Genomic DNA, 27,687 nt, shown 5'->3' with positions numbered 1-27,687 from the left:
TGTGTGTGTGTGTGTGTGTGTGTCTTTGACCCGGTTAAATTAACAACCCTCCATGTCGAACACTTCCTGCAGTGCAGAGGCATTGAGATGACAGACTGAGATGACAGACTCCAAGGGCTAAAAGAGGGGTGGGGTCTTGTGATGACATCAGGTTGTGATTCAGTGGCTTTGATGTGTGAGGTGACGTCATCGTTGGCCCTGCACTTCATGACAAGAGTGGTCGATTCAAAGCCGGGGGCTTCATCACCTTCATGAGCGTGTGTGTCGTCAGCAGCACCGCAACCGTGGAGAGTGGCGTTGGTGGAGTAATGGCCCTGTAGCTTTGAAAGATAAACCTATGCGTCATGTGATATGACTTGAAGCAACTTATCACACCCCCCCCCCCCCCCCCATAACAGCCTTCAGGGACACGTTTGTATTTTTAGCCTTTTTTTAACATAACAACCCTTTTTAACCGAGCTCAAGATCTGAAACGTGAAACTTATTTTAGGAGCAGTGATGCTGTTTTGTGAAGTGTCTGCAGGCGTCAGCTGACTCTTCTGCTTCCTGTAGCGTCTCGAACGGGAGGCCGCGCTGTGTCAGTCTGATCAGTGTTGATTATTTGACCTCAGCTGAGGAAGTTGTGCTCTGGATGCCTTTTGTCTGTTGCTTCCTCAGAGTTTGTCTATCATTCAAACTCTCCTTTCACGATGGTTTTGTTGTTGGGGGGAGGGGCACAGACTCAACAAGACCGAATTAAATTTTGCTGTAGATCCAAATCAGACATTCATTTTCATCTTTTGTTGACTTTGTGAGATGGGGCTTCTTTTTTTTTTTTTTTTAAATTCCCCAATAATTCCTTTTAAAGCTCAGGACAACTCGCAACCACAGTTCTGGTCTGAACATGTGACACGTTAGCGTCTCAGGCCCTGCGTCTTTCTGGGCTGGCGCTCAGATGAGAGTTTCCCTTGGCCAGCGCAGAAGGAGAGCCGGGCGCTTCCTTCCCCGACTGTGCCTAGCATCTGTGACTGCTCAGGGGGTGCACACCCACTGAACCCCGCCCACTCAGGACTTGACCATCTTGCGTGTTTTGGTGCAGGCTTGCTCCGGTGCTTCGCGGCACGAACGCAGCTCCAACCTCAAAACAAATGCAAACAAAACATAAATCGAGAAGCAGGTTTTCTGCACATCGAGGTGAATGCTGGCGGAGCTCCTGGAGGAAGCAGGACACCGTAACGTCAGGAAAAATCCCCTCTTTACCGAAGAGGAGCAGAATCTTTGCTCATCTGTGGAGGCTATCAGATACCAGAAGGGTTTAACACCTCAAACGCTCGGCCAGAGAATCTCTCTGTCAGGAGGCAGACATCCATCCAACCCAAACCAAGGTTGGAGCAATAATAACCACAGAAAAAGAACAACATAAATGTGATCATCGTGTGTAAAGGTTTGGCTGTGGCGCCGTGACTCCCTCCGCTCCATTCAGTGTGGTGGCCCAGTACCCGAGCCCGTCCAGTATTTTCTCATGGAGATTGTTTTTGTTCACTCAGATATCCACGACGGGGCTGTGGGAGGAGGTGGAGGGGCATTGAGATTCATATCAGGACCACAAAGCATTTTTTGTCCTGCCTCTTGGTGAGCGGCCCGGGCCAGTGGAATACAGGGCCACGACTGGACTCAGCCCCCCCCCCCCCCACCACCACCACCACCACCACAGCTGACCAGCAGGCTTTAGCTGACCAACTTTCTCCAAATGTCTATTTGATTTGTTTAACTGCGTTGTCCGGCTCTCTCTGGTTGCTCTGTACTAACTTGCTGAGTGGATACGGGCTCGTCGACCTCCTATGAAGTCATTTAGGTTTCCACTCCACTGCCTTTTTTTTTTTTTTTCAGAAACAAAGTTTCCCTACGATTAGGACATTAAAAGTGTCAGTTGGACCCGTCCTGCTGAACTGATCTTCACGGCAAATTGAAACTAGGCCGATAAAACTACTTGTAGTGGCAATCACATTCGAATGTTGTGGCAGGATTAACAAGAGGAACAAAGTTAGGTACATCATCGTTTGTTCCTCTGGAGGAAAATGTCCAAAACATTGCAAACTCACAATATTAAAAACACAAAAACATGACTGGTTATTTTTCTTGGGTCATGGCAAAGCAAGTTAGCATAGCACGATAACTAGTAGAGGGTGGAAGGGCTAGCATGCCTTCCTCAAAGCAATGGAGGAGACCAGGTTCCGGAAGTTTGTCCAGCTGTCGTCACCCTCACACCCTCCCTCCGTCATCAGGAGCAGCAGTCGCTCTGCTAGTCAACAAATGTTTGGTTTAGTTAGCTGAAGTTACGATGAGGTGCTACGTCACATCACTGCGCTCAGTCTGGGAAGGACTTCCGACTGTGCCTGATTGGCTAAACCACAATAGCTCATCATTTTCAGTTATTTGAAAGTGAAGGTCATGCTCAAGTCTAGTTTTGTTGATGCAGGCAAAGTCTTTTCTGGAGAAATATATATCTGATGACTTTTGACAGAAGCATGCTAACACTTCCCATCCACTAACATTCATTGTGCTAAGCTAACTAGCGGCCAGCTGGTGGGTCTTGTCTCCCTGAAGCAGCACAGAGGGGTTACAAACAAGATCAGACTCTCCTGAACGAAGCAGCAGCAGCGCGTTAGCCTGACTGACAACCTGCAGACATGCGGGGAGGGAAACGCATCCGTGCGGTAAATGTAGCAAAATGTTCCATAAAGATCCTGCTCACAGCTCCCAAGAGACAAACTGTGACTCTACAGTCACGCCTGCATCCTCGTGGGGCCTCTTGATCCGCTCATCCGCCGTGAAAATCGCACTCGTGTGCGTGCAGCGTCACAGCTCCGCCTCCAGGGGGCAGCGGCACAGGAGGGCACTTTTCCAACAGGCATATGTCTTCTTGTCTGGCTGGTGGAAGGAAATAAGCTGATTTTCCCCAAAGTTGGCGTGGTCCTGTAAAGTTTAGTAAACAGTTCCTCTAGTATTCTATTATAAGGCTGTAAAAAGTAATGGAATATAAATCAGTGGGACAAATTAAGAAGATTTCCATTATTTTGTGTTTGAGAGAAAATGGTTGCCGTATATCTTGCCCCGTTGCAATGATGGCCCCGCCCCATTAACGAGCGAGGAGAACATTACAAAATGGCCTTTGCTAACATGAACAAAAAGGTCTTGTTCTCGCATCCTCCCCTGCTGCGCCGCACACTGCAGAACACAAAGCTGCGCGTCTTGCGGGCGGGTTCCTCCTCCTGCGTTTAAACTGAGGAGGAGCGTCACACACCGCCGTGCGTTTCCAGCGCTCTGTGTGTGTGTGTGTGTGTGTGTGTGTGTGTGTGTGTGTGTGTGTGTCTCTTTAGTTTGGCTCTGTGCCCACGGAGCTGTGGAAGTGCATTAGCTGGGCTGTTTGCCACTCTGGTGACGCCACAGAGCACTTAGTGTGTGAACCACATGCAAACTCACACACATCCAAGCATGCACACAAGCTCCCGCTTCGCTCACACACACTGTGAACACAAGCGCATCAGTGGTTAACAACAAGCTTGATTTGTACAGGAATACCACTCGGTGGACTTCAAGTCAAGTACAGAGATTTGCATTGTATCTGTTACTATAGTCTCATTGAATGTTGACCTTTGACCTTTCTTCGATGCCTGGATCCTAATCCTGGCTGACAGACACTAGATGGGGCTGTAGCACTAAAATGAGAACGAGGGCGCTCTGGAGCTGATAATCACCGGTGCTCCGTGTCGTTGCTTTTGTTTCAGCGGCTGCTGCTGAAACTCGGTGAGTGAGTGGCTGGCAGGGGAAGACGCAAATAATTCTATTACATTTGTCAAGTTATTTTGATAGCGAATATTAATTTCAATGTGACTGCAGTGCTAAAAGTGTTACATCACTTTGATTCAGTTTAAAGTACAAAAATTTGACTGTAAAAACTTGATGTATGTTCTAGATTTTCAAATTGTTGCACGAGTGAGGAACAAGGTGTGTGTGTGTGTGTGTGTGTGTGTGTGTGTGTGTGTGCTATTGTAAACAGCCCAGGCCAATGTCTCAGCCTGTGTGGTGTCTGCTGCTGGGAGAGATTGACAGGCCTGGACGTCAGCACCCATATTTCTCACCTCTGATTCACACTCACTTTGGCGTCTGATGAGGGCTGCAGGCTCGTCCCACCAGACGCTCCCCGCCCCGTTTGAGTTCCAAAGCATCTTCTCCTCCTTCTGATTTTATTTCTTGTTGCTTGAGACCCTAAATTTATCAACACATAAATCACTGTTATAGTCAGCTGTATTTTATTACATTTGTATTTTTCTCGTCAGAATTTTTCCTCCTTTATTTTTTTTGAATTACACAAAAAAAATATGGACTATTTTATCTTCATTTCCAACATATATTTTAATATTGGTCCTAGCTTGTTAAAGATATTTGGCAAAGAGCTCAATTTTCTTTTTGCCACACTGAAAAATTATTCCTACTTCTCCTCGTGACATAAACGTAGTCGGTGGGATTTGGGTGAAACTAGAAAAAGGCTGCTTGGGTCTTTAAGTTCTTCACATTTTCTTCTACGATCATAAAAGCAGCCAACTGTGTTGCTTTGTCAATTTTCCGGTGGCGTGTTCACGTGTAGGGCTTGCAGAGCCACTCGGCAGCACCTCAGCCGTCAGAAGAAGCACACACACTGACAGGATGTGTGACATCACTCAGCTGTGAGTAATGATTCAGCTGCCTGTGGAAGGGCCTCTGTTTGACCGCGGCGTCCAGTTCCAGGTGTTAGCGCCGAGATCAGCACATGTGTGATGAGTGAGTGGAAGCGTCATATAGCTCTGAGGAGGTAGGCGCGCGCGCGCGTGTGTGTGTGTGTGTGTGTGTATGTGTGGAGCTGATGAGGTCATGGCTCATGCCTGCTGCTTGCGTCACCACCTATAAGAAGAGGCTCCTTCCAGCAGAGCTGCAGCTGCTGCTCCGGTTGTTGCAACAGACTGAAACACGCTTCACTTCGCAGATTGATGGAAATCTCACTTGAGCACGACGGCAGTGAGCATCAAATTTTCTGGACTGAAAAAAATGTGAAACAAAATCTGAAATAACATAATTTGATATTTCTGTATTTTTTTTATTTTCATGGAAATCTCGTGTGTGTGTTTGTGCGCACGCATGCACGCTCTTGTTTTATAATATTTTTGTTGTTTAAATGTGTTCAACGATCAGATACGTGAATGAATGAATGCCCCCACAAAGATAACGTGTGTGTGTGTGTGTGTGTGTGTGTGTGTGTGAGATAGAGAGAGAGAGCATGTGTGTAGGCAACAAATGAGTCCACTCACACATACAACTGAAGACACAGGCAGTAAAGTAACATCAGCCCCCCTCTCCCCCCCACCGGACACACACATATATACACACACACACACACACATATATACACACACACACATATATACACACACATATATACACATATATACACACACACACACACACATATATACACACACACACACACACACGACCTCTGACCACATGCTCATCATCATAATCATCCTCTAGAATTACAGATGTGATAATCTAGGTCAGAAGTGGCGCCAACGGAAACACTGCTTACTAATCTAAATAACCAGGATTTGCGTGGGTGTGTGTGAATGAACACACACACACACACACACACATTTGTTTCCTGCATTTCTGAGAAAGACTCTTCTCACTTTTTAAAATAATTTTTGCATAACAAATTATGTGAAAAAGGAGGGAAATCAGTTTTAAGTTTCAATAAATTGTCGGAGGGAGGGTGGTTTGTCTTCATCAGTGGACAAACTGGGATGACTCTTTTTATTCTTAAATCATTTGAAATAGAGTTCATAATATAATTATTAATTGCCCTGTGATGCTAAGGCAAGAAAACCATGTGCCCCGTGTGGAGATACAGCCGCTCACGTTATACATAAACACTAGCATGATGCTAACAGCTTGGTGTTATAGAAGGTAGAAAAAATAAGGAACTATAAAAGTCCTTCTGTCTTTACTGCACTGTATTTTTGTGCATTATTCAATTTTAGGTGAATAAAACACGTCTGCTGCTGAGCTAATTTAAACGTCATTGAACGGTGTAGTAAATGTGTGTGTGTAACGCTCATAAAGAGGGAGAGAGAGAGAGAGTGTGTGTGTGTGTGTGTGTGTGTGTGTGTGTGTGTGGGGCAGTCATAATTTGTGCCAGCTCGGTGACGTCGAGAACATGAGGCCCAGGCGGACGCTGTGAGTGGCAGTAACAGCATCTCCTGCTTCAGCCTGCCCCGTCTCTGACTTCATTGGCTCCAGCTCTGACGCAGATACCCCCCCCCCCCCGCCGCCACCTTCACTCCCCCACCCAGCACCCTGCTTTCATCACATTTTTTTTCAGCCTTTTAAATTTTTTTTTATTCCATGTGCTTTCTGCAGATCCCTCCACTGCAGCGCTCCGCAGCTCATATCTGCTCCACCTGTGTGCTGCTGTACCTCTCTGTCTCTCTCTCTCTGTCTGTCTCTCTCTCTCTCTCTCTCATTAAAACCATATCAACATTTCTTTCAATTATCTATCATCATATTTAATCCCTTTTCATTAGCGGTGTTAAATTTCCTCGCATGTGGAACACGATCCTAAACGATGGTGAACGTGTAGTTCAGCATGAACACACATATACATACTGTGTGTGTGTGTGTTCATATTTTGTGTGTATATATATATTATATTTAATATATACAGCTCTTATATTACAGCTTCACAATGTTCCACGTATATATATGTAAAATTATAAAGCTGATCAGTCCTGAAGGGATTCTATCCTGTCATATAAGAGCAGTGCCTATGTGGATTTTTACATCGTTTTTAGCAATGAACATCCATAACTGCTTTTTATTTGTGGCTCATTTGCAGGTTTCATGCTAACAAACAGACGAATAAGCAAATAATTCAGATAGAAAAATAACTTCTTTTTTTTTTGATGAGGTCTCCTCGTAAGTTCAAAGGTCATAAGGTCAAGGGTTGTAGACTTCACCTTCTGGCTGCGGTTGTTGTAGTTTTACAAGTGAGTGTGCTGACAGCAGTGTGGGAATGCTGGGAGGCTCACCTGCCTCACCACAGAGGTCAACAACATGTATGACCTCATGTGTTGTTTTGTTTTTTGTTGGAACACTCCACTCGCCGCGTAAATCGTTTGATTAAAGAAACAACTTTACCTGAAGGAAACGCACAACACCAAACGGCGCACAAACACAAAAGACAGCGGTGAAAAAACAGTTTAAGCGCACAAACGTGTTCAGTTGTTTCCCAGTGCATTCTTATAAAAAAGACCTTAGGGTTCAACTTTGACGTCTTGTGGTTTTGTTCATTGATTCTTAGTGATATTTTTTTAAAAAGGTGGTATTTTAGATATTTTGTTTTTTTTCAGATTTAAATCAGTGATTTCAGCTACAAGAAACACACTGAAGGGGTGAGAACTCCAAAATAATCAGCAGTGTTTCGTCATGAATGCACGGCTGCGGTCTTTTTGCGTTGCTCTCATCTTGTCCCTGCTGGGTTGGACTGGTGGTTTTGCCCGAAACTGAATTTCCTAACTAAATCTGTCAGTTGTATTTCAACTTTCCTTAAAAAAAACAACAACTCATCTACTCTTTAATTTTTTTATTTTTTGCTTTGGACGATCCAGTAAATCAGGTGCTGGCTGTTGAGTCGCTGCATTGGCGGTGCTGCAGCACCTTTGGCAGCTAAGAACCAGAGGTGAGGGCATCGGGACAGTTCCAGCGACCCTTGCTGCCACCCGCACTGCTTCCAGCTGGGTGGTGTTGTTATGGCAACAAAAGACTCCAAAGATGGTGGATGTGCAGACGCCACAGGGACACTCAAAGTCACCCATCACTCGTCTACCAAAGTGGAGACCATCATCATCCTCACTCTCACTGCATCCATAAAAGGCAACTTTGATCGGCTGCTCTGCTTCCTGTTGCTGCGCCTCTGCTGGAGCGACACGCCGGCAGCTGGAGGGACCAGTATGACCAGTGGACACCAGGGACATGACATGTAATCCCTGGTGTGTGTTACAGTTTCCTCTCACTGTATCCAAGATACAGTCACCAAGGCTCCAAACTTCCGGGGGTCCAAAACTCATCAGTTCACACCTGGAGGTAGAACGCGTTCCAACCGGGAGACTCGACCTCACGAGTCTAACCCACAGTCAGGGATGCTTTTCTAGTTTGCAGTAGAAAAAATATAGCAATAATCAGAATCTACGTGTGTGTGTGTGTGTGTGTGTGTGTGTGTGTGTGTGGCTGAACACAATCAGCCACACTGTTGGACCCACTGCCAGTAGAGTTCTTTGGTCCAGGAAATAAAGACTCCTGAGTAAATGTGTTCTGAGCTCTCAGACTCACCAAGCGACCACATTCGTCTTCACACGCTGGTGCGGTTGCATGCGACCCAGACCACCTCCGGCCTGTGGGATCAGATCTCAGTGCCCGGCGGGTGCGTCCACATCTGTACTGGAGCTGATACTGGTGACCCTGGTCGGACTGCTACGCTCCTTCACGGTGGATCATTCTCAGTCAGATCAGTTTCTGGATCGACTTCAGCTCTGAAAAGATTCTGCCCTAAACCTTCGCAACACTCTGACTAGTATTAACCTGTTAGTTGCTGGTCTGTGCCTGAATCCTGATCCTACCGCTGACATAAACCGTCTCACTAATCTTAAAAAAAGTGCTGGCTGTATATGAAACCCAGACTTTGATGTATTGTGTTGACATCAGTGCCGGCCGGGCGAGTAACAGGCTCAACATATGCGCGCCTCCCTCTCTTCTCTGGTTCCGTTCTGGTTACGTCTCTGGGAGAAACAGTGAGGACAGATTGATGACGCTCACAATGAAACGTAAACGGACCGATCTGATACAACACATACTGGGCCTCATTCTTGTGTTCTCACATCTGTTCCTTAACACTGATTGACCGCTTTAACCCTTAAATTTGTCTTGGAGACAGGAAGCAAAGCCTGATATCTGTTTCTCCTGCTCCTGACATCTGCTGTGTACATCCTGGAATATTCAAGCCTGTGTGATTGACAGTTACAGGAGGGACACAGCAGATGTCAGGAGCGGACTTACAACAACTGTCATGCTTTGATCGCTGCCTGTAAGACTAAAATCAGGGCTACAAACAAATTTGTGTGAGTTTCCTGAATGACGACCATCGCGTGTTTTCATGAGCGTATTTGTCGTCACGATGCTAAAGTTAGAAATTAAGAAGTGGATTAATTTAAATCTGTGTGTGTGTGTGTGTGTGTGTGTGTGTGTGTGTGTGTGTGTGTGTGTAAGACTAGTAAATGTTAGACAGGTTAGACTAGTGAATAAATGAATGACACACAGGTTAGACTAGTGAATGAATGAATGAATCAGTCACAGGTAAGACTAGTAAATGTTAGACAGGTTAGACTAGTGAATGAATGAATGACACTGACAGGTTAGACTAGTGAATGAATGAATGACACTGGCAGGTTAGACTAGTGAATGAATGAATGACACTGACAGGTTAGACTAGTGAATGAATGAATATCTTATGTCAAATTAGGACTTCCAAATTGTTTTGGGGTTAAAATCCAAAGAGCATGGCGAAGCTTACGTCACGCGCGTGCGTGCACGCACACACACACACACACACACACACACACACACACACACACTCTGTATTTAGTTTCAGGCAGACGGTTACATAATTTGCTCGAGACGATCTGAGAAAGGTGAGAGGAAAGAGAACAGTGAGATGAACGGCTCCAGCGTCCTAATGATGTCTTAGAGGGGAGCGATGTTGAAAACACTGAGCGATAAACAAAGATGTCATCTGTTCTCCAGGGACAGCGAGGATGTCTGAGCGAGCAACAGACCTTTCCTCTGGGTACCTCTAATATACTCCAGTCTGAAAGCCACGCTTCAAAACGGCAATTATTAAGACGACACGGCGCAGGTCACGATATGCTGTGATTTGTATTTCCATTAACCTTAATTATGGATCTATCTCACATTCCTCCTTATGGACCTCAGAGCGATGACGTCCATTGACGTCACATTTCTGATGATCCGCATTGCAGTTGCATGCAAATGTGTGGATGCCAGTCTTTGTGTAAATGTAGAGCTCCTTTTTTTACGATCATTATTACATTTTCTGACAAATAAGAGCCAACAGAGGCAGTAATATGCTCATTGGCTGTTGAACTAGTTGCGAGCCAAGCTGTGAAGATGTGCATAACTCGCTCAGCCCCCCAGGGACCCTGTATTTTCATGGGCCTGCCTCTGACGTCAATGCTCCGGCTGTCCTGTGGATTGTCAGAACAGACTATTCAGTTGGGGGGAGGGGACTGGAAGTCTCTGTGGTGTGTGTCTGCTGCATGTGATGTGTGTGTGAGTGTGGATATGCTCCTCTGTGTATATGTGTTCATGTTTGCGTGTGCTTGCATGTGATCTGTAAATGTTTTACTTAGATCTAGGGCGCGTGTGTGTGTGTGTGTGTGCGTGTGCATGCAGCGTGCAAAAAGCTTGTACAGTGCCTTGAATCAGAAATGTGCTCAAGTGGATGAGGGGGAGGTGGCGGTTGGGGGGGGGGGGGCGAAGCTGTTTGTGTGAACAAGCACACACGTCTGAAGATGTGCACCTCTCGTGTCGGGAGACAGAGGCTGCAGTCATCAGGAGGCTGTTTGCTAAAAACATCCGAGCTGAGCTTAGCCGCCGACCACTTGGTCTTCAGTCAGCTGTTGATCCCCCGGTGGACACGCCGCTCCCTCACCGGCGGCCGTACAGCAAACCTCCACACACACCCCATGCTGAGATTTCAGCTTCTTTCATCATCGCCCTTTTTCAATGTTCATACGTCTCCCTGGAACACACATGGAATCCATTCACAGATGGATTCGGTGGCAGCATAATGTTGACAGAGAGGCGAGTGCGTCCAAATCAAGTCAGAGAGAACCCTGGCGGACATTTTGAGGTTTTCTCAGGTCTCTAGTTCGTTTATTCCAAGTGCATCGGGAAAAATATAAAGTTACTCAGATTTAAAATCCATGTGTTTGATCTACCCTTTTCAATAAATGTGCATTTTTATGACTTCCTCCTTTGTCCAAATACTCCAGGATGACATTTTTATTAGTGGCAATTTGGTAAACGGGTTTCTTAACGCTGATAAATACGAGCACCAGCGTGTGGCTGTAACCGTACCAATGCTTGTCGCTAGGAATTGTTTCCCTTTTCTGTTAGTGTGTATTTCTGGCCTCTCAAAAACCAATATTGTACTTTTGAGGTAACAAATGTACCTTTGAGAAAACATTCTTCAAGAGTGTTTCTGCAAGTACAAAACTGCTTTTGTCTCTTATTTCCTTTTTTGAGTGTGTTAACTAATACTTCACCCCATCTCTGCAGAAACCCGCACAGTTAACGTGAACACCGTGACCAAAGAGTAGTGCATTGTTAACTAATGGTTAATCAAGCCTTGACTCACAGTTAACTAGCCATCATTGATGCACCGCTATTGTTGAGTCTTCCTTGTGTGTTTAGCATGCAGCCAGAGTTGCTGCTCCTCCTCCTCATAGCGCCAGACTGCTTTATGTCAGTGCACGAGTCTTCTTCCTTCCATACATCTTAAAACTGAATATGTTATATTGTGTTCAGATCAGGCTGCAGGATGTATTTAAAAAAGCTACTTCCTGTTGTATGATCCAAACATTTGTGCTGCCGCTTATGAACGTTGGAATCAGAAGGGTTCACCGCTGGGTCAACATGGCATCCATCCTTATGATCCACCACATCTCCCCTATAAGTTCCTCATGCGTAGCCATCTCACATAAACTCATAAACAAGCAGTCACGAACTCTGCAGGGAGCCTTTGTAAAGTATTTGTTTTCTCTTTAAATTCTGGCGTTGAAGCTGGCGAGGGAGGAGGCTCAGAGGTGAGCCCTGAAGCAGCCTCAGCTCCTGTTCCAGTTGATGATTGTGAGAGTTCTCTTATCTACACACGACTGTCGCGACGACTGAGAATGTCTCACCTCACGTGGGTTATGAATCTTATATCCTCGAATTAAAGCCTGATTATGTCACTGTAGCTGGCCTCATTTCATATATTTCAAATGAAATGTAATATTACACTTAAAAGAATCAAGTGGCTGTTGATGGGAAATAGCCTGATGTGTTACTGTTCAGTTATTTTTACATGAAAGGGCTTTTCCCGAGGGCTCGGACGAAGGGAAAGGCGACAGAGTGCGTCAGAGAGAATTCATTATGTTATACATAACCTCTGAATGGGCCAGCTGCTCCAGAGTGCAGGAATGCCAGTGATTGATAGCACACATGCTGACGTACCCGCCACAGCTCCCACACCTCTCTCTCGCTCTCGATATGATCAGAATGTAACGCGGCGGCCGTGAGGGAGTCTGGCACACTTTCTGCTGTATCATGTTGCAGACGCAGAGCAGTTTAGGTGCTGATAACACGTCTGCACATCTACAAAGGTTGTGGAGATAGTGAGCTCACTTGGTTTGGGACTTGACGTGGGCACACAGAAATATTTTAGGTGTTGATAGTCTGGCTTATTACATTTCACCTGAAGTGACGTCAGAGGAGCGGATACAGAAAAATGCTTTCGCTTCTTGAATTGAAGAAACAGATCATGGAGCCATTTTCTAATTTAACCCCGTGGAAGCCAAGTAGTTGTTATCCTCAAGTTTACGTCTTAAGTCGGTTTCATCTGTATCACAACAGATCACAACCCCACTGCACTCTTGACACGCTGTATTCATACTGGGTGAAGTATTTGGATTACAGAGTAAAAATTTATACCTGCACACAAAGAGCTGCTGTGTCTTTAACATCAAAACATGCCGCAACTTTTTGGAAAATGTGCTGATTGTCCATCATTTTCAGAGTCAGACAGAGACGCTTCCCCCCTCTCTGGTCTATTACAAAGAGCCAGACCTCCACCGGGGGGCTGACTGCTAGTTAGCTTAGCTACAATGTTTTTGGAAGCACAGCACAACTTCCCTGTGCAGGCTACTGTTTTAGAACACAGAAGAAGAATTGATTTCCTGCCTGTAATATTAGTCAGAGATAACTCAGCTCACTGGGGAGCGGCAGGGCTCTGTTACAGGGATAGGAACGCGTGTGGTGTCGGATCGGTACCTTTGTAGCCAGTACAGCTCTACAGGAGAGAAGAACCACCTTTTCATCGCATTTGACGAGCCTGGTCATCGTGTCAGCCCGCTGCGTTCCCTCCATCACCTCCTACTCCTCCTTCACGGCCTCCTGTGTGTGTCTGAGTGCAGCCTTCATCCTGTTGTGTTCCTCCACCTCCTCCTCCTGAGTTCAGCCAGCTGCGCCTCTCCCGCCCACTCCCTCCATCCTGCTCCGGGGCCTCCTCCAGCTGCTGAGCCTCACCTGACGTGTTTTCCTTATCACTGATCTCCAGCTCCAGCTGCATGATCCTGGTCTCAGCCTTCACATCTGCCTCAGCGTGCCCAGCCTGCTGTGTGTGGAGCAGCTGCTGGAAGAGTTCCACCTCAGACAGCAAGGCCTCCTTTTTCATTTTGCAGTTAGTTGATCTGCTCTTCCTTTTTGTCCAATGACCTGGTGCAGATCCAGCTCAGAAATATAAAGCATGGCCTGCTGAGGCACCTCAGGCAGCAGGGCCTCTTTTCTTCCTTCGCTTTGGCAGTCACCTCGTCCCCCTGAGTCTGGATGTCTTACTTGAGGAGTCCAACACATCTCTGCTGCAGTTGGGACGGAGTAGCAGCGAGATGCTCGGACTGGTCCTCCTCCTTCTCCTACTCCGTCTCTCTCAGATCGCAGCCACGACCGACTGACTCATCATGTGATTTAGGAGAATGAAGATTTGTATACATTTGTAAAATGCATTAAAGTGAAATACTGTAAACAGTCCCAGCAGTGAGTCGCAGAGGAACCCTTCAATGAAGGAAGGAATCTCACGGATACGTGTGTTTAATTCTCTTTTCCTGCAGGCGTCCTAAGAAAGTTCATTGCACGATGCAACTGTGTTTTCAGTAAAAAAAAGAAAGACCACAAATGTTCTTTAAAACGTTTATACTGTTCATAAATGTGTGTGTGTGTGTGTGTGTGTGTGTGTGTGTGTGTAGGAAAAACTAAAATCAATTACCCAAACAATGGGACACAATTTTTAAGCTAAAGAACCAGAGAGCCAAGGCCCCCCCCCCCCCCCCCCCAGACCCCATCACTTTATACTTGGGCCCTAGTTAAAGCTGCAAGAAGTGATGAGCACCCCCCCTCCCCATTCTGTAGGGGGATGAGAGCAGAGCGACGCTACACCTCCTGTGTTAGGACACTTACAATGTAGCTGTGAATCATGTGAGGCGACAAGGAGTCATTTGTGGATCATCAGACGTACTCCTAGAACCACGAGGTGGTGATCCCACTTAAATTCCAGCTGTAGATTCTTATCTTCTGATCAAACGTGAAGTTGGGAGCAGGGTCATGTGGAGTCCAGTTACAAAAGTCTCCCGCAGGCGTTGAACAGTCCTGACAACAACCTTTCCCAAGCTCTTCAGGAATTTCTGACAAAATTTGGAATGGATCTGGTTGAGAGGGTTTACTCAAAGTTGTTGCCACCAGGTGGCGCTCCAGCCAATCTGCCCCTAAATGTAATGGGTTCCTCCTTGGCCCAATCTACAGGCCTTCACCAAGTATGGTGAAAATCTGCCCGGTAGTTTTTGTGCAGTCCTACTGAGAGTAAAGCCAACCTCGCTGGTGGAGGCGAGACACACACGGACTCCTTAGTGCTTTTATTTTGACAGGAACAACAGGAAAGTGCTTGGATGTTGTGACTGACTTGACAGCGGGCTGCTGTCTCTCTCTCTCTCTCTCTCTCTCTCTCTCTCTCTCTCTCTCTCTCTCTCTCTCTCCCGTGTGTGTGTGTGTGTGTGTGTGTGTGTGTGTGTGTGTGTGTGTGTGTACTCCCTCATCTCCGTCTGTGCGTCGTCGCCTCCGCTCGCCCAGTCTGCTGCTGCAGCACATCCACAGCGGAGCGACCGCAGCGAGGAGGCGGACCGACTGTAGCGACACCTCGGCCAGCGGTGCTGGGTCATAGCGCTGCTGGAGGTGTGGAGGGGGGGGGGAGGGCGGCACGCCACTCTTCTTGCCCTTCCTAAAGCGAGCGCAGCCCCTCGCGACGGGGACACCATCACCCGGCGCGTCCTGGAGGAGTTGTCGCCGCGACACACGCACCAAGTTGCAGCTGCAGAGGCGCACTTTTCTCCGGGGCTCCTCTCTCCTCTAGCGCTCACTCTCCGACATGGAAGATGGTCCGTCTTCAACAAGCTGTTTCAGAAGGTTAACGGACTGCTTCCTGGGCGCAAGTAGGTATTCTGACCCACAAACCAACGGAACCCGCTTTGAGTTCCAGTACCAGGACAGCCAAGAGCTCCTGATGCTCCCTTAATGTTCCTTCCAGGCGAGTTCACTTTATGAATGACAGATTCTTAGATGGTCCGGATGGGCTCGATGGGTGGGACCGGGCACGAGCGCAGGTCCTTCAATGTGGCGTTCGCGATCCGGTTCGGACGAACCGCGCGCAGCTCGGTGACCGTGGTGTGCCGGGCTGCACGCGGCCAACAGAGGCTGAAAATTCCTCCAGTAAAACCAGATGCTCCCCTGGAACCAGTGAGCAAGGACCCAGAACATAATACCAGAAAATGTCTTCATTCTAAAGTAATATACAGCCCGACGCTGAAGTTATTTTTTAGCATTAATATGATAATTATTATTAGAATCATCATCACAATTATTATAATTATGAATGATATTTTCTATATTTAGTTGGGTGTCCTGTTAAATTTAATTATTGAGTAGATTTCAGTTTTTGTCGTTGGAATAAGAAAATTATCAGCAAAATATGATGGTGAATATTAGATAAATGCCACAGTTAAAGAAATTAATAAAAAAAATTAAACATTTCAAAAATGCAATAAAATAATACTGCTTTAATTATTGATTCGTATCCCTAAAATCTCTTAGATTTGCCCCCAGAAAAGCACCAGCATCTGTGGAGCAAGGCGGTGCTTCTCAGGGCTCAGCTGGGTCTCCTTGCTGCATTTGTTGATCTTATTTACCGTTTATGGTCCCTGTAGCTCGTTTCTGCTACATTTTAATGCTTTAGTTTGTCTTCAAATAGATAGGACTTTAAAAAAAGAAACTGGAGGGAAAAAAATTTGTGTCGTCAGTGTGATTTCTCAATCTTTGTACGTTTGGTTACATCCCTCATTTTCAAGTTCGTCTTTATTCCTTTTACATGATTTGTCGTGATTTATGGAGTAATCCTGTCAGTGGTTGTTGGAGTGGCACCTGACGTGACCTTTGGTGGCCCCTCAACAGCAGCGGGGCCCAGGACCTGAGTGGCAGCTCAGCAACAGAAAGTTCCAGGCTTTTTAAATCCAGCAGCGTTTGAAACTCAGGTTTTACGTCGAATCGATTGACTGTCATGCACGGATGTGGAAACTCCTGCTCTGAAATTCTGCAGCTGTCGATTAATCTGGGTTAAACGTGGGATTAACAGCTGTATTCCTGGTTAGTTTGTGATCAGGGAATAATTCATCCAGACTTGCTGTTTGACCTTTTGACACTAGCAGAGATATTATTTTGTTTAATCCCCGGTGTTCTCTATGAAATATCTGACCCGACTGATCCGTTTAGGTCAGAGTGAAGAACGCCGGTGCAGGTTGTTGTTTGCCTCCTGGCGTGTTTATCTGTGTTCGTCCTCTCTGGATCGGGTCTGGGCGCAGGATTGTTCCGTGAAGCCGGTCCTGGGCCCAGAGACAGACTCGGGTTTGTGGAGATGCTGGCTCATTGGCTCCCTGCTTGCTCGCATAATTGTAGCCCTCACAGGCAGCGAGTCAGTGATTTAGTCGGGGGATGTTGTAGCTGTTTGTAGTCTCATGCTGCGTGCGTATACGCGCATGTATGAGGGTATTGTGGACAGTTCTGGCCAGGCAAGGTCAGCCCTAATGTGATCTCTCAGGCATTTTTAAAGCCAGTTGCTTAACTCTGTGAAGAAGGCTGCATTGTCAGGCAGGAAGTGCTCACGCTGGACATTTCCGGCCCTCCACACGCCTCCTCTCTGACACTTCTCCTGAGACTGAGGAAATAAATGAGTTTGATGTGATCGGAAAGTGAAAGCTTGATTGAAGTTTGAATGCCTCCATACCAGGCCCGGCTCTCGCCACATCGCTTCCCTTTGTGATTTGTCTTCAGTGTTTATTTAAGCTCGCAGGAAATTCGAGCCAAAGAAAATTAGCTTGTGATGCAGTTTGAACCCTCTTTATTGCGAGATCTGTGCAGGGCTGGACCGGCGCCAGGGCTCGGTGCACGATATGAGCGGCCCAACAGATGACATTCTCCTCAAGGCGTCCGTTGACCCTCTGTCAGCTTGTCGGGGGGTTAATATCTGAGGGGATGGGAAAAGGCCACATACATGTAGACTTCTTTACAGCTTGTCCTCGTGTCAGAGCTCATAAAAGAACGCGGCACTGGAGGAGACGCAAGAATCTGTGGTTCTCATTACCAGGTTCCCATCGGGCCCAGAGCGGAGCGGCTGCAGAGTTCAGCATCAGTCCAGATGTGGAGCGGGGAACATGACCCCTGTCACTGATGTGGCTCGGCGAGGGGAGGCGGGGGGGGGGGGGGGCAGCCTTACATCAAACCACCGGTTCAGGCAAGATGCTGACTCGGAGGCTCATTATCATCAGCGCCGTTTGCTGAGCCATCTTCACGCTTTTATTGAGAGAAACGCTGAAGGCAGTTTTGTTCTAATGGCAGAGTTTATAGTTGGAGCTGTAGGTGAAGGTCAAGCTGATATAACTGCAGTTAGAGTGTGGCTGCTTGGCGGCGAGCTCGCTGTTAGGCTGTGGATCAAGGGACAAGCCTTATCTACATCTCGCTCTGCCATTTATAGCCTTTACCCTTTATGTCTAATGACCTGGACCACAGAGGTGGAAATAATGCAAATTACATTTCCATGGAAATCTCCCTCTCACTGTCTCTGTCTGTCTGTCTGTCTGTCTGTCCCTGGAGCGTGAGGTGTTAGCCTGTGTGTTTGTTGTCTCCATGTAGGGGCGTGTCTCAGGAAGTGATGCGTCCTCAGCCAAAGTCTCGGGTGAAACAGCATTTTCTTAATTTGACAGCTTTCTACTGACTGGCGTTGATTCGCTTCACCGTAGACTGCCGAGGATGGAAGCTTCACCTGCATCATGTGTACACACACGCGCGCACACACACACACATGCACACACACGCACGCACACCATGAGGGAGAGAGAGAGAGAAACATTTTGATCATTCGTGTTCACTCTTTTTCCTCCTCTCTCGCTGGTTGAATGTCAGCAGCGGTGGTTGGACGCCGTGCTCCGGCCCGCTCACAGATAAGATAAGAACCACATGCTCTTCCCACCTCCTGGCAAGGGAGTCCCAGGCGGACCTGCTGACGCACGCACCCAGCAGCCCCCGCCACCCCCCTCCTCCCCTTTCCTGCCTCAGACTCATGTCAGGAAAGTGAAAAGTAGTACCTTGGCAGCTCGCCCTTGACTCTCTGCCAGAAGGAGTGAGCTTCAAGAGAAGTGGTCTTTTCCCTTTTTCTCTTGAACGCATTTTTCATCTGTGTGTTGCAGAGGAGGAACATCTTGCTCACTAAACATCAGTCCTGCTGAGGTTGGCCGCCGCTGTTGACATTGCCTCTTGACATCATCTGACAGGAGCACGAAAGTCGCACGCTCACTTCTGCTCACATAGCAAACCGCATGTTAGCACGCTTTCAAGCTCTCCCTTTGTTTGCACGCTTGTTCTCGATCAAAGTCGCTTTTCTGCATCAACTTCGACATAAAATGTGGGTGAGAGAATCCTCTGGAAGTCTGTCTCGTTCAGGGTGAAGCCTCTCTTGGATGTGTTTGACTGGTGACTCGAGGCTGAACCAACAGAATCACGTCCTGCACTGAAATGCTTGAAAAAATCTTTCATTGTTTCATTTGATTTGATGACATTTTACTACTGACCCCCCCTTTAGTATTTCCTGAGAATGAAATACTGAGAATGTGTCTGAAAAAGAGAACAATCCTGGATGCGCCCTGGCTCTTGCCCCCCCCCCCCCCCCCCCCCACTCCAAGTTTCATGATGGTTTGCTTCTGTGTAATTCTGCTGACGGATGCACAAAGAACAGCTTCGAAAATCTTGGGCAGAATTCTTAAAGATATTGCAAACAGTGCCAGTTTGTCGGACCGGCTGGAGGAGACTGGGAAAGACGGTCACTTACATGTCAATGATTCATCAAGCAGAAAGCAGGCTGACACATTTGAGGCTTTGCTGTGATTCTCTGTTTTATGTAATGAGGCGGCTCTGAACTGTCAGCCAGACAAAGGGTTAAAGGTTCTTGAAGCACATCTGGGCAGCTGTTTCTGGAAAACATTTAATACGGAAGCGTGAGGATGCTGAAACACGCTAAGACACGATGGCTGAAGACGTTTGCGTTGGGACACATGCAGGACTTTCCTCTCGTCACGTGGAGCAGCGCTCTGTTTCTAGTGTGGACGTCCCTGAGTGGAGCAGTCGAAGAGGAAGTTGATCAGCAGTCATTCGTCACGCTCGGCTCTTGTAGAATGAAATGAATCCAAATCTAAACGGCAAAGTAAGGACATTCTGGCTGTGGGGGGGGGGCTCGCTTCACGGGGGTTTCTCTCTCTGAAGAGACGTGGCGTCAGGAGAACTGAAGATAAATGTTGGTCCGCTCAGTCGGACCCTGATACGATGATGAATCGTTGAATAATGACATCCTGCTGGACACGTCTGTCGTCCGTGCCAAATTTCCACGAGTCTTTTCACCATTTTCCAGACCTGATTAAGAATACATAAATAAAAATGAGCAGGCTGATGTCAGATTTATTTTATTGCAGGTCTGCTAATCTCAATTTGGGTTTGATCTCAGAACCATCCGATTTCCATACTGATGCTTCTTTCATTACTTTACTCACAGAAAACATAAAACCTATTTATTGAAAGCAGGTTTTATTATGTGATGGAGTGAACTGCTCTCAGTTTACGGCATCTACAAGTCATTTACTTTTCCATATAAAATCAGACCATGCCTAATTGATTTCCTTCATAAAAATGCTCATAAACTTCAATTGTAGCTCACAAGAATTTACAGTTTTGATGTTTTTGAAAGATTTGGATGCCTGAATGTTCAAATATATGTAGAAGTACAGAATAAACCCAGGCAGAGAGGGAGCGTCCACCCTGAAAGGTGGATGTGAGCCCCAGACGGAGTGTGTCCAGGCCCTCCCTTCCCCGTCGCAGGGTGTGGTGTGTTGTAGTCAAGATAAGTGTTATGCAACAATAGCTCACTGCATGAACTCAGGCTTCAGCTTTTACACCGGAAGCCCAAGTCTGAGTCAGGCAGCCGCGTCTCTGCCAGCTGATCTCCAGCCAGCCTTCAGCCTGCTGCACAACAAACTGCTTCCTGCCCTGCGTTTGTCTGAATGAGCGGCAGAGGTCAGAGGTTAACACACTCATCGATTCATTAGCTCACTAACTCAAGAGCTGCGTTGAAGGACACTTTGAACGTCCTTTTATGGTAAATTGTGGTTATTTGTTGGAATGTCAAAAGCACAGTGATCGCAGTCCTACAAAGATATTTCTAAATTTTGTTCCACACAAAAAAAAAAATATTTTGCCGCCCCCCCCCCCCCTTGCTACTTCATCTCATGAATATCAGATCAAACTAGTAACAAAGGCTGGAGCTAACAATAATTTCATCTTTCAGCAGTCTTATTTTCACTGTTAATTGTGTAAGAATGAGCCAAACTTACAATAATTATGATAATAATCAAATATTTTGTGTTGGCTGACAGACCAACACAGAAAGATGCTTCACTGTTGCCCATCAAGATGTACATTAACCTTTAATACGTAAAACGCACATTTTCTGATGTTACTTAAAAAATGTTATTTAAAAAATAGGTAATGATGTTGCCGCCACGGTCGTGAAAGTCCGTTTAACATCGCCTTGGACAAGAAAACCCTCTAAAGTGGAACGTTGTGAAACTTGGATCATTTTTGTGTCTGCTTAAAGTTCCACAGTTGATTTAGCGGGTTCGTATCAGCTAGCTACGACGTTCCTGAGAGAACATGGCGTTACAGTACAACTACAGGATCAGCTCTGTGTACAGCAGTTGAAAATCTTGGCAAGAAGAATTTTGTATGTGTGTGTGTGTGTGTGTGTGTGTGTGTGTGTGTGTGTGTGTGTGTGTGTGAAAGTATTATTTTTTATGCAGTGAAATGAGCAAGTTAGTGGGGGTAAAAATTCCAGAAAAAAAAAAATCATGCATTTACCATCATCAATGGAGTCTGAGTGAAGGCCGGAGTGGCCCCTGAAGGCCCGAGTGGCCCCTGAAGGCCCGAGTGGCCCCTGAAGGCCCGAGTGGCCCCTGCCTCTTCCACCAATGTTCCAGTTGCATCAGTCCACCACAGTTATTTACTAGCAGCCTTCTCGTGGGTCCTAACTGCTCTGACAGAACGTCATTAGAAATTCTAAAAGCTAAACCTTTTTAATTTTGGTTTGTGTGGGTTTTTTCATGTTTATAGGAATCAGAAGTATTAAGTTCTTGTCTGTAGAGATTCTGGCCCCTGATGACGGAACATCTGACTGAGCTTTGACAATTTTTAAGAGAAAACCTTAAGGAGAAGCCACAGCGTGCCCCCCCTGCAGCAGCCCTGTGGAGCAGAACACGTGGGGTGCTTTAGCCGTCTGGCTGCACCTCGATTGGCCGCTGCAGTCTCAGGCCCTGGACGCTGACGCACAGCCCTCAGCTCCGGGTGTCACTGCGCTCACATTTGGTTGAGTTGTGGCTCTTAGAGATGGCGGCAGAAAGTAGCAGCGAGACGCAGCATCAATCACCATCATGCTGCAGTCGACGCTGTCTCGTCCCGCCGCCGTTCCTCCTGCTTCTCCCTCCTGAGCTTATGGCAGCCACATTAATATCTTGGATCTTCTCCAATCACAATTTCCATGGGCATTTAAACTGATATGGATAAATACATTTTTTTGCTTCTAATCTGTGTTTTAACAGTGGAGTTGAACTGCACATGAACTGTGTAGCTTTAGCAGTATCTGTCAGAGGCAGACGAAGTACTGGATGTCTGTACTGCAGTACCAGTTGAGCCTTCTTGTCACGGTGGCTGAAGTGGAAGTATTAAAGACTCGTTCCTGAGTTTACTGGAGTCATAAACGTAGACCTCAAAAACATTTTAGGACAAAACAAAGTGCATCTGCTTTTAATGTCGATGCTGAAAATCCCATTTGTGATTTTGACTGAAATTCAGAAAATGAGAAAAAGGTCATGTGACTGTGCTTTAGCTTAATTCCCTATTTTTAAACTTTGTTCACATTTTGGGGAATTTCTTTTTAAATTTATGAAAATCTGCTTTTTAATGCACCACTATGATCCCTCGATTCCATATTAAAAATAACTGCTTAGTTGTCATAAACTGATCGTGGGACGTGGAGAGTTGTAAATATGCCCTTTAAGTTTTGCTACACAATGAGTCTGATGTTTTATTAATGAAGTGCTGTAAGCGGATAATTCTGTCTTTACCATTTCAAGGAAATGAGCATCGAAATCTTCTACATAATGCAAATTGTCCTCCTCCTCATCGTCATTGTCATCCTGAACTGACGATCTTAGCTGTGTCCACGTGTGCGACGTCACGCCGGCGTGCAGAAACCTGGTACTCAGATTCACAACCATCAAGCAGCTCAGCACATTTGTGCTTTTCCACTTTATAGACAATAAATCCAGCAAATAGATTTATTTCTATTTGTTTATTTCGATTTTAAAGCTTCTCGGCAGGAAACTGAAAATCAGCCCCAACACAACAGGCTGCAACATGAAAGATGAACACAAGTGCATCAGTTTATCAGTGTTCAATATTTAATTCACTTCATGTTTACTTTCAACGCCACTTTTGTACCCTTGTTTAACTTCTATTTAGGACTTTAGCTTGTGACAGAGAATCTTATGATTTGAGAATGTTATCTCTCTGGCTCCGCGCATCGTCCCGATTTACATGATTGATTGGAGAACAGATAAGAAAAATCTGCAGCAAACTGCTGTTTCACAAAGATCTGTCACTCTCGCGTCTTCACGTTTCAACAGGCCGTGCTGCAGTTCACCAAACCTTTGCTAGTTATCCGGTCCTAATTTATGGGCTCCTCGAAGTGAGTGAGCAAGATACTGAACCCCTGAGTAGTAGATTGGTGCCAGCTGAATGAGAGCTAGTGTTTTTAGTGCCATGAAGGTAGAGGAGTGAGATATGAATGGAGTACAAATTCTACACACTGTGCTTTTAACGCAGAGGTTCCCGACCTGGGGTCCACGTCCTTCTTGTGTGGTGGTTTGTCGGCTCTGAGGCTGTTGAAGTGCCTAAATCATGTCCAAAATCACTGCACTATTATAATAGGTCATTTATTATATGCAAAAAATACAATTGAATTTTAAGAAAAAAATCCCCCAATGGAGAATGTGGGTGTGTCAGGTCAGCAACGACCATTGACGCGATGGGCGGTGGTTTAGCCAGTGGCTGATGTCGCTTCTTCCACTCAGCTGCGTCAAACTGGAATGAGTAAAGTCTGATTCCACTCAAACTGTTAATATCTCATTCTGGTCGTAGCGATTTAGAGATCATGAGGAGTGTGTGTGTGTGTGTGTGTGTGTGTGTGTGTGTGTGTGTGCGTGTGTGTGTGTGTGTGTGCGTGTGCGTGCGTGTGTGTGTGTGTGTGTGTGTGTGTGTGTGTGGACTCTAATGAACTGCTTCATCCAGCGCGTGTGCTCACTATGTTTGATCAGATTTTCATTGATCTTGTTCGAAGTCCATCAGTGGGAGCAAAGGTGAAGGGTCAAACCAGGGGTCAGAGAGGAACAGCAGCTTTCTGGCGCTCCTCCATTTGCTTTGCCAGCAATTCTTCACAAATTCGTGTTTCCAGCATGTCTGCCAGAGACTGACGTGACATACAAGCCTTCTTTATGCAGCTGGAAGCTTTAGATGCCCAGCGCAAATTCTTATCACAGTCTGCCTCTGGAAATAGGACATTTGACAATTTTTTTCTCCATGTGCACACATATGATAGCTAAATATTTTTCAGGGCTTGCAGACACAAAACATGTATTCATGAATTCATACAGCATCCTTGTTTCTTTTTATTTTTTGCTCTGCCACTAATGACAGTGCCTTCTTTGTGTTTCAAATGGGACAAAGTCGTAACGGCCCTCTGCAGCGCTCCCATTTTACTCGTTTCTGCGTGTCTTTCTATCCCCTGAAGCTCCTTTCTCCCCCCTGCTTTAACTTTCTCTGATTTATTAAGCCGTTTTCTGCCGATGTGCGTCAGAGCTGGCCAGGAGTCTCGTGAGGCGTTCCGCTCCTGAAGAGCTGTGTCTCGTGTCTGGACAGTGTCAGACTGCAGCGTCCTCCACCCTCCAAACTTACCCTTGCCTTGCAACCTTATTTGCCTGCAACCACAAGCCTGCTCGACCTTCACACACACACACACACACACACACACACACACACTGAGTAGATGATCTATCCTAACCGAAGGTGGGGGCAGAAGGGGCAGATTAAATGTTGGGGGTAGCTGCTCCGCCATTATAAAACATATGAGTCCAGATCAAAGGGGTTGACGCGTGAATTTTAAAGACGTACAACAAGTTTCCTGAGCTCGAGTCAAAGTTGCTCCTTCTTTTCCACTCCCGTCGATTGTGTGTGTGCCACCCTTTACATGCCACTCGTATCACACAGGATCTAAGAAAGACTGCTCTTCATTGTAATGGTTTCCTGCAGTCTGCACACACATGTGTGCACGTGTGTGTGTGTGTGTGTGTGTGAGATGGCAGAACACATGCCTTACAGCTGCACGTTCTCCTGTGATTCATATTTGAAGGGAGTCAACACAGATGCTGCTGATAACCGGACGTTTGGTGAGAAAGCCGTGCTAAGACATCAGGGTCCTCCGCCTGACGTTATCTGACAGCAGACTCAGAGCACCGCACCATCAAACCTAGCTGCGGGAGAAGGCTTGCAGGATGTCTGTGGTGGAGATGGTGTCATGTGGCTGAATTTGACCTAAACATGATGGTGCCTCACATCTGAAGCATGCAGACGCCAGCGGGTGTATCAGAAACAAATTTCCCTCAACGCTGGTCTGGCACAAGGCTTTTTCCCTGACAACAAAGACAGTAAACAGCAGCACTTAGCGACCTCTCAAGAACCTAATTGCCTATTAAGCACAATGGAGTCCTCCTTTATCCCGCTGCCTCTGTAGGGGGCTCGGGTCCCCAGAGGCACAGCTTTACAGTAAACATAAGTGAGCTTAGCCCAGCTATCTGAGAGCTCTAGCTAGCTGCTCTGCCTCGCACAGCAAACTCGACCTTCTGCTGTTTGTTGTTTGGGTGAGTTTAGCGAGCACTGCGGGCCTCTGGCAGCGTCTAACACACTGTTGTCACACTGACTGAGCCGTTATTTCCATCCTCTTCTATCTCATGTCGCTCCCCTCCAAATTTTATTAATGTTTCCATGATTTTGTGCAACGGCCCCCTCTGGTTATTTATTCATGAGCACAGTTGTGTGCGGTAAGTGAACTAAAAGGTGTTTTGCTTCTGTGCTTCTCAGGCTTGACAGATGAGAAAGTGAAGGCCTACCTCTCTCTGCACCCGCAGATGCTGGACGACTTTGTGTTGGAGAGTGTGAGTGCAGAGACGTTGGACAGATGGCTTAAGAGGAAGACCAGCAGCAGGCCTGCAGGTACAGCCACACACATAGGTGCAAACTCGCGCTGCAGCTCGCCGAAGCCGGCCCACACAGGACTGGAACAGCGCATTTCAGTATATTGACACAGAGTTGTAATTTCTATAATGTTTTGCTTTGGTTGAGTGTTTGTACTTTTTAGCCCACATAATCCCAAATAAGTTCCTGACTCGTCAACCGCAAATACAGGCTTCTGTGGAGATCTGCAGCCACGTCACTCATCTGCTTTTATTGCACTGAAAAAGCTCTTTCCCTGAAAGACCATCATCCTCTGCGGGTTCTTTTTTATTATTGTTGCACAAATCACTCACCTTAGCATGTGTCTCCTTTAATAGTCAGTGTGTGTGTGTGATAGACAGAAGAAAAGGAGCAGGAGCGGGCCTGTCGGGTGTTTACGGGTCATTAGATGTGTTTGAGCTGGCTGAGTTGAGTGTGTACCGTGCGCTGCACACACAGCGGACTGTTTCTCAGACCAACGGCATCCATCAAGGGCCCACGGGGTTGGCACCCTGCCCAGCCGAGCTGCTGACGTCAGAGGCGTCCTCCAGAGACATGCAGCCGGCTGAGGGGGCCCAGGGGAGGGGAGGGGAAGGTGGTGGTGGCGGGGGGTGGTGGTGGCGGGGGGCGGTGGGGTCCTGGCTCAGGGTGTGGGTGCGTTGAAGCCAAGGGACTTGAGGATGGATTTATAACGTTTTGAAGAGGGTTAGCGTTCTTCAAGAGGTCTGCAGACAGTTCAGCACTGACGTGTGTGTGTGTGTGTGTGTGTGTGTGTGTGTGTGTGTGTGTGTGTGTGTGTGTTCTGAAAAAAAAAATCAAGGCCCTCATTTTTATCAAACTTGCTGGCGCCAAGCAGGAATAACTACAACTTGTGAGCCACAGTTCTAGGAATATTGTGACTCATTTAGTTTAGATCAGGGCTGAGAAATATTTCTCATCATTTTTATCATCCTAGTTATGAAACTTAAATCCCCTCGGAGCAAAAGTCTCCATCTGTCAGCTCCCCACATTTCCCCATAGACTCCGTGATTTGTCCAACCATAGAAACTATTTGTTTTTGTGTATTTTAGCCAGTTGTCCTCAGACAGAAGGCTGTTTATGTGTAACATAACTGGTTGACTCTTTTAAAAACATTTTGCAGCAGTTCAGATTCTTAATTAGAGACGGTCCAGGGCGACATTTCCCCCCCGATGCATATTTTGATACCTGAGCTCAGCTGATGTGTGTGATACACATTGATAACAAGCGCACGTAGCACCAACCCTGTCTGGAAGTGATGTGATGCCGGACGCGGCTCAGGTTACAAACCATGAAACGAGAGAATGAAACTGTAGAATGTCGTTTTATCGTCCATTACAAACTCCAGCCGGGAAACAAAGCACTCCCACACTTGATTCCAAAGTAAAATATTGACGCATTGCTGACATTTTTCTTTCTCCATCTGATTTACTTCCCAAATCGCTCGTCTTTGCTGCTCTGAATCAGAAGCTGCGAGCAGAAGAAGCCGGCACAACTTCCTGAGTGGGGTTAGTCGTCTGTTTTATAGCACAGAAGAAGAATTCACTTCCTCTTTGAACTCTTAAAATGAGATAGCTGAGCAAACTAGGAAGTAGCCGTGAATGAACCGCGCGTACTCTGTCCTGCAGTATCTGAGGTATTCTTATGTACGATCCATACGAGTACTGCAATCTCTGACCTGCTTGAAGTCATTTAGCTTGAAGTCAGCACAACTCCTGAAATATCTGAGTATGTTATTGTTTGGATTCTCACACTAAGCAGACCAACATCCGGAACACCTGTCCAGAGTCCTGGCTGTCACGTAGA

The 27,687-nt window shown here is 46.5% G+C and overlaps 1 protein-coding gene across 6 annotated transcripts in view; it reads left to right on the top strand.

Moving 5' to 3' along the window:
- pde10a (phosphodiesterase 10A) overlaps positions 1–27,687 on the top strand; it is a 53,683-nt gene that overhangs the window by 1,897 nt on the left and 24,099 nt on the right. For 3 of the 6 annotated variants that reach the window (XM_086180459.1, XM_086180457.1, XM_086180458.1), the window contains exon 2: positions 25,732–25,863. In XM_086180459.1, coding sequence (XP_086036585.1) covers positions 25,732–25,863 — 132 coding nt within the window. Of the gene's footprint in view, positions 1–15,054; positions 15,384–25,731; positions 25,864–27,687 lie in introns of those variants that run through there. The other 3 variants (XM_086180461.1, XM_086180460.1, XM_086180463.1) reach the window with 2 other exon arrangements.

This window comes from Aulostomus chinensis, chromosome 16 (genome assembly GCF_037954235.1).
Source record: "Aulostomus chinensis isolate RoL2024-O1b breed Wild chromosome 16, RoL_Achi_v1.0, whole genome shotgun sequence".
In the NCBI taxonomy this organism is placed as follows: domain Eukaryota; kingdom Metazoa; phylum Chordata; class Actinopteri; order Syngnathiformes; family Aulostomidae; genus Aulostomus; species Aulostomus chinensis.
Note: the sequence above shows the minus strand (reverse complement) of the source record. Positions and strands in the feature narration are given on the sequence as shown.